General features: G+C 32.4%; 1 protein-coding gene across 1 annotated transcript; it reads right to left on the minus strand.

Annotated features, from left to right (window-relative positions):
* Positions 1 to 4,986: 4,986 nt before the first annotated feature.
* Positions 4,987 to 7,804, minus strand: LOC149886354 (heat shock 70 kDa protein-like). The gene is made up of 4 exons (XM_090093888.1): positions 7,377 to 7,804; positions 7,181 to 7,254; positions 5,473 to 6,969; positions 4,987 to 5,304 (listed from the first exon to the last, which is right to left on the minus strand). Exons 1-4 carry the CDS (start codon positions 7,579 to 7,581, stop codon positions 5,116 to 5,118), a joined length of 1,965 nt encoding a protein of 654 aa, XP_089950014.1. The 5' UTR covers positions 7,582 to 7,804; the 3' UTR covers positions 4,987 to 5,115.

Below are 7,804 nucleotides of genomic sequence, written 5' to 3' on the forward strand. Positions count from 1 at the left end.
GGTTGTTTTTTTTTTGTTTTGTTTTGTTTTTTTTTTTTGTTTTATAAAATTAGTTTTAGTAAAACCTGATGCAAATTTAATTTCGGCTTCAAGCAAAAAGAACCAATAGTAATAAGTTCATAAGTTGTCTACACTTAAACTGTTCTTTTGCCGGGTTTTTGTAAGACGTCTAAAGTCGATATCTTTTCCTTTTCAGTAAAAATGGTGTGGGAGATATATTAGAACTCTGCTCCTTGATATTCTCTTCTATTTTTCTAATTTAAGTTAAGCAATGTGGATATAGCTTTAATCCTTTCCTGCTTGGAAACGTCTCCTTTGACGGCCGAACCTTTTGTACTATGTTCCTTTTTTTTTTTTTTTTTTTTTTTTTTTTCTTTTTTTTTTTTTTTTTTTTTTTTTTCTTTTTCTTTTCTTTTCTTTTTGTATTAACAAAAAATGATTTTTTATCGATAAGTTTTACTGTGTTGTTTTACTGTACATTTTTTGTGTGTTTTACAAAGATTAAAAAAATAAAGACTTACTTTTTTTAGACATGATCAGGGTTTTGTATAATGTCTTCAAGAAATTTTAGAATGGTTCGCTAACTTCTTCATTTTAATTTTGTATACAAATATTTTTACTTCGATAAATATTCCATTATAAGTTAGATTACAAGAATGACTTAAGTAGTGGCTTCACATCCTCCTATCCTACCTCAACCATTGAAAAGATAATTGTAATCTTATATCTTGGGTCAAGATATGAGGGTGCAATCATATTTGCAATGTGACAATGCACAATAAGTCTGTTACTACAATTAGGAAGTTTAATTCTTTTTATCATCTTATCTTGAATTAAAAATCACCTAAATGATATATCTTTTGAATGTGTGTGTATGTATATACACATGCATATTTTTCCAGTGCTAACCAATATGACACCAAACTGTACAGAAGCTTGTTTTTGAAACAATTAGCACTTTCCCTTCTATGAAATTACACCTGAGATTCCGAGCGAGCTTTCAGAACATGCCATTAGATATGCACCTGACATTCCGAGCGAGTCTTCAGAACATGCCATCAGATGTGCACCTGACATTCCGAGCGAACCTTCAGAACATGCCATCAGATGTGCAGGCATTTTTAAAATTAGATTATGGAGTGCCGAAAATACAAGTTCGAGAAGAATAAATGCCCGAAAAATTGCGGTAAAAATTGTCGTTCGTAGGCAAGAGACAGGAAGAAACCCTCAGCGTCAATAAAAAAAGGCCACAGTGGCTTGACATTTACATGTAGGCGTTACTCTCAAACAAAAGTTGTGTGTGCTGGTTGTGCGAAAATAATTAGAGAATCCAGTTGTGACTAATAAATACAAAATATTTTCTTGTGTTGTTCAGTAGTTTCCAAAAGTTTAGACTTTTTTTTTTTATTTCTTTGCATTTAAGATATTTTTGTAATATTTTTAGTGTCTAAAATACTTTTATCAAAAATCCGATAAAAAGATAAATGATTTTAATTTAAGGTTTTTAATTTTTTTCTAGTAAATTTTATAAGGATGTTATATTAAAAAATAAATAAAATGCTATAAAACATTAAAAAATTTTCAGCAAATATTTAAAATGTTTAAAAGTTTAGACGCACCTTTAATTTAAAATCAATATTTAGTGTGCATCTTTAGCCCTAATAAAACTTAAGAATCTTCTTCGCAAAGACTCAACTAAACGGTTGCACATCTCAACTGGTACTCTATACCAGATCTCCTTTAGCACTTCTTTGAGCTGTTCTCGACTGGTAATTTGAAATTTTGCCAATTTACAATCTATCCATGCTCAGATGTTCTCTATAGGGTTCAAACCAGGTGAGTATTGTGGCCAAGGTATTGCACAGTGGGCCAGAATGCAGTTTTACTGGACAAAATTCGTAACTAATTTAATATTAGAGCTATATTCACTAAAATTAGTATGAGTACTAATATGATGTCTGCGCATTTTATGGAGGTAATATTTTTTTATTTCGTTGCTATGGATACCTTTATTTTGCTAAGCAACAACCCACTTTTGTTATCTGCAGATATTTTATAAGTGCTATATTCACTAAATTTGGCATGAGTACTAATATGAGATCACACTTCTTACAAAAGTGATAATTTTTTAAATTTAGTTGTTATGGATACTTATATTGCTTAGTTACCGGATACTTTCCTTAGTTACAAAGTGGTAAATTGATATTTGAATATTTTATCGGATTTGTGACCCACCTATATTGAATAACAATTGAGTATTTAGGTAAATAATGTTTTAGGAATAATAAAAGCAAAAAATAGTGCAAGAAAACATTATCAATTTTAAATTACATCAAAAAATTATAAAACAATAATATCGTTTGAAGATTGTTTAAGTAATTGTAAAACATCTGAAGGAAATGCTTTATGATTTGTTTGGTGTGATGTTGATTTACGCAGTGATGAAATAACAGGATCACTGGAAGCTAGGAGTTTATTGATAAGATCAGTATTTGTTGCTTTTCTGGATGTTTTTCGGCTAAAATTTTCGCGATAAGATTTGAAGTCTTTATTTCTAGCCTCTTGAGCTTCCTCTGATATAAGTCCGATGGGTAATGTAAGGCTTTTAACTATGTCATGTCCATGTATCAATACTTTGTGAACTGATTGAGCCATGTAATACCATGGATAAAGGGACACATATAGTCTAAAAGTGTCAAAACAATAATCCTTGAATTTTAAGCAGTCTATTTCATATCCTGAAGAGAGCGTTACCAAGATAATGCAAAATCTGAATATAAGGTTTTGATCAACACCCAGAGTTTCAGCTGTTTGTTCATATGCTGCAAAAGCACGCCTTGAGCTATTGCCATCACCGCTTGTTCCAGAACCATCACTTTTAGGGAAATCAACAACAAGTCCCATTTTGTTCATAAAATCAGTCTGAATTTATTTCACACATTGGTTTTTCTTATCTCTAAATACTCTAGAATAACATGTACTAATTTTTTGTTTCAAAAACGTAGATATAATTGAAATATAACACAACGTTGATGTCACCGTTAATTACTTATTTATAATTTTTTTTTTTTTTTTTTTTAATCAATATTCAAATGCTTAGAGTCCTGGTAACTAAGGGATTTAATATAAATAAATTATCAATAAATTTCTCCTAATATATGTAGATACTAAAATTAAATAGGTTTTCAAGATTAGACAACTAAAATTTTTCTCATTTTGTCCACCTACTGGCCCACTGTGCATTGCTATAATATTGTTTTCTTTAAACGTTTAAAAAAAACAATATTGTTTAAAGAAAACAATATGGTTTAAACCATTCCTTTGTTTAATAGGCAGTATGAGCTCAAGATTACCTATTGTTGGAATTAAGTTGTTTTCCAGGAAATCTACATTAAAAATCTAGAGTTGGTTCTACCGGAATATGTTTAGCACATACCAATACCTTTGTAATCAAAACATGACCTATAGAGTATCCGCCTTTTTCTGATATTGGTCAAATATAGCTGGAGTGGTACTTTTCATGAGCTGTTCTTTTAACTGTAAAAATTATATTTGAGGTTAACAAACTCAAAATTACTTTCATCACTCCAAATGACTTTTTTTTCCATTGTTCAATAGTCCAATACCTTCTTTCCCGACAACATTTAAGTCTTCTTATCATAAGCCTTAGCGATGGTTTTTTTAAAGCAGAATAAACCCCAATTTTGTAATTATTCAAAATTCTAGGAGCAGTGCTTTTGGAAATTGACATATTCCGGCTTACATTGAATTGAGTGGTAATGTCTTTGTAAGTTAGTCTAGGATCTTTTTAAACTAATCTAAAAACAACACTGTTGTTTTGTCTAGTCGTTGCCAAAGGTCTACCAGACCTTTGACTCTTCTTTGGAGCCATGAAAAAGTTCATAATTAATCTTTGTGGTTTTGATTGATTTTTTTGAAACTCCAATAAGTTCAGCTATTTTTTGATTGCTCTTAGTGCCTCCTTCTAGATGAGCAATTATTTTCCATTTTCGCTCTTCGGTTATTTGTTTTTTTTACCCATTTAAGTATTTTTTTAGAGCAAAATTAACTTAGTTTTGTTAAATATTTAAATGATAAAGTAACTCGAATAATTTCATATTTATACCAAGATTTAGTTGTAACTTGTAAATATATCGAAAATCACATCAATCAAAAAAAAGTGTGAAAAGATCAGAAATAATGGCGGTGTAAGGTTTTTTAGAAAGTACGTCTAAACTTTTGAACATTTATTAAGAATCTTCTTCGCAAAGACTCAACTAAACGGTTGCACATCTCAACTGGTACTCTATACCAGATCTCCTTTAGCACTTCTTTTTGCCTTTGTAAATTGCCATAACATTTTACTTATGTATTCTTTGTGTTTATAGTATTTTTTGTAAATTTTTGTTTTTTCTTTTTAAATTTAATATCCTTGTACAATTTACTAATTAAAAGTTAAAAAAATTCTAAATTAAAATCTTTTTTCTTTATTCAGTTGTTAATAAATATATTTTAAATACTAAAAAAAATGAAAGCGACTAAACTTTTGAAAGCTACTGTATATTTTACATAAGTCAGTAATTATTTTAATTGTTTTGTAAATACAATAAGACCGTTGAATTTTTTCGTTGAAATATTATTTTTACTTTTATCACTATTAGTAAAGTAGCTCTATATCAGTTAAAAAAAGTAAGTATTTGTGGTAATCCGTAGGACGTAAAGTTTAGGGCGCCCGCCCGAATGTTAAATCAAGTGTTAGTTTCTAGGAGAAACATATAGCTTTTTCTGTAATTTTGGTCATATTAAGATAAGTGGTGAGATCTTAAATAATTTAGAAACTTTTTGGCACGAATTTCGCAGAGCAATTATTTGAAGAAGGTAAACTTATTTTCCATCAAGCCCTACAAAATTTTATAAAGCTGCTTCAAAAGTATTTGTAGTAGCTTCTTTGAAGGACGCGTAAATGGTACAATTCATAAGATTCAGTTCATAAAAATTGATTATCTATCGGTACTAAATACAAAAGTGTTCATGCGTGTGAAAATATCAACATATTTACAATGTATATACTTTCAAAAATAATTGTTTATCAAATTGATTGAAGTTCTACAAATCTCAATCAACTTCTTCAATTGTTGGTCCACTAGAACTAGCCTTGTGTGAGCCGCCACCAGGCATACCTCCGGGCATTCCACCGGGCATACCTCCAGGTGCACCACCAGCTTGATAAAGTTTCGTAATGATCGGGTTGCACACTTTTTCAAGCTCTTTTTGTTTGTGTTCGAACTCGTCCTTTTCCGCAGTCTAAAAAAAAAAAAAAAAAGTAATAACTAATATGACGGTCATTAATCCCTTCGATGGCGTTTTCGTTCTTTAAAAAAGGAGAAAAAAAACCTTCTGATTTTAGACTCAAAAAGTGTTAAGTAGGGAATCATATAAATAGATTCTACATTCAAGACTATACAAACTTACCTGATTTCGATCTAGCCATTCAACAGTTTCGTTGCACTTCTTGAGAATTGTTTTTTTGTCCTCGTCGCTAATCTTGTCTTTTACTTTTTCGTCTTCAACGGTTTGTTTCATGTTGTAGCAGTAGCTTTCCAAACCGTTCTTCGCTTGCACCCTGTCTCGTTGAAGGTCGTCGTCAGCTTTGTATTTTTCCGCCTCTTGAACCATTCTTTCGATATCTTCTTTGGAAAGGCGTCCTTTGTCGTTGGTAATGGTTATTTTGTTTTCTTTTCCTGTGCTCTTGTCCATTGCAGAAACATTCAAAATACCATTAGCATCCACATCAAAGGTCACTTCAATTTGAGGAACACCTCTAGGTGCAGGTGGAATTCCAGAAAGTTCAAACTTGCCCAACAGGTTATTGTGAGCTGTCATGCTTCTCTCACCTTCAAAAACTTGAATCAGCACTCCAGGTTGATTGTCTGCATAGGTAGAGAATATTTGGGAGTATTTTGTCGGAACTGTAGTGTTTCTCTTGATCAATGGAGTAAATACACCTCCAGCAGTCTCAATTCCAAGTGATAGGGGTGCAACATCAAGAAGCAGAAGGTCCTGAACTGCCTCATGCTTATCCCCAGCTAAAATGGCAGCTTGAACTGCAGCACCATATGCCACAGCTTCATCTGGGTTAATAGACTTGTTTAGCTCTTTTCCATTGAAGAACTCTTGAAGAAGGCTCTGCACTTTTGGAATGCGAGTGGAGCCACCAACCAAAACCACTTCATGGATATCAGACTTGGAAAAATTTTGTCCGCTGCTGTTTTTACCTGCATCTCTAATGGCATCTGCAACAGGGGTGAGAGTACCTCTAAACAGATCAATGCACAACTCTTCAAAACGTGCTCTTGTAATTGATGTGTAGAAGTCAATACCATCGAAGAGCGAATCAATTTCCACACTCGCTTGTGTACTTGCTGAAAGTGTTCTCTTAGCTCGCTCACATGCTGTCCTCAAACGTCTAACAGCTCGTTTATTTCCAGAAATGTCTTTCTTATGCTTTCTTTTAAATTCCTCAACAAAATGGTTAACAAGGCGATTGTCAAAATCTTCACCACCAAGATGAGTGTCACCAGCAGTTGATTTTACTTCAAATATGCCATCTTCAATAGCAAGTATGGAAACATCAAAGGTACCACCCCCCAAATCAAATATAAGTACATTTTTTTCAGTACCAACTTTCTTATCCAGACCATAAGCAATAGCAGCTGCAGTGGGCTCATTTATAATACGCAGCACATTTAATCCAGCTATAACTCCTGCATCTTTAGTTGCTTGACGTTGCGAATCATTAAAGTATGCGGGTACAGTTATTACAACATCTTGAACCTTCTTACCAAGATATGCATCTGCTATTTCTTTCATTTTGAGCAAGACCATGGATGATATCTCCTCTGGGTAAAACGACTTGATTTCTCCTTTGAATTCCACTTGGATCTTGGGTCTAGATCCCTCATCTATAACCTGTAAAGAAAATTTTTATATTACTGAATCTATTCTATGCCAATTTTATTTCTTCCAATCACTTTGTTGAACCAGTTTAATGTGCAACACAAAAAGAATACATCTACATGTAGACACTCATGATGCTCATTGTCATCATACATCCTGGCAATATAGTTAGCATTTGGCTTGTTGATACAACACCCTGAACAAAAATAAAAAGAAAACTTACTGTAAAAGGCCAATGTTTTCTATCTGAAGTGACAGACGAATCGTTAAACTTTCGACCAATCAATCGCTTTGCATCTAAAAAGATAACCGTATTATTTTAAGCACATGCTTTCTTAAAATAGAAACTAGTTTTGTTCCCTTAAATTACATCTACTTTCTCAAAGAAGTGTGGAGATAAGACTCTTTAAAATATTTACCGAACACTGTGTTCGACGGGTTCATAGCCACTTGATTTTTGGCTGCATCTCCAATCAGTCTTTCAGTGTCAGTGAATGCAACGTAGCTAGGAGTGGTACGGTTTCCTTGCTCGTTAGCAATAATTTCAACTTTACCATGTTGGAAGACACCAACGCAAGAATAAGTTGTTCCAAGATCGATTCCAATCGCTGGAGCTTTAGACATTTTTTTTTTTTTAGAAAATTACACTTAGCTTTTACTTTTCTATTAGAGTTTAAATCACGACGTCTAGATGTTGATTTGTTTATAATCACACTACAGTCCTCATTTATATGGTTTAAGCTGAAGCCGAATGAAAATGGACAGGGGGACAATATATGCTTATTTTAACATTTAAAAAGTTATTAACATAACAGCTTCGTCACTTAAATCATAATTATATAAAGTA

This window comes from Hydra viridissima, unplaced genomic scaffold (assembly GCF_058129835.1).
Source record: "Hydra viridissima isolate aposymbiotic clone 2 unplaced genomic scaffold, HvirCarnegie_v1 scaffold_7, whole genome shotgun sequence".
Lineage (NCBI taxonomy): Eukaryota > Metazoa > Cnidaria > Hydrozoa > Anthoathecata > Hydridae > Hydra > Hydra viridissima.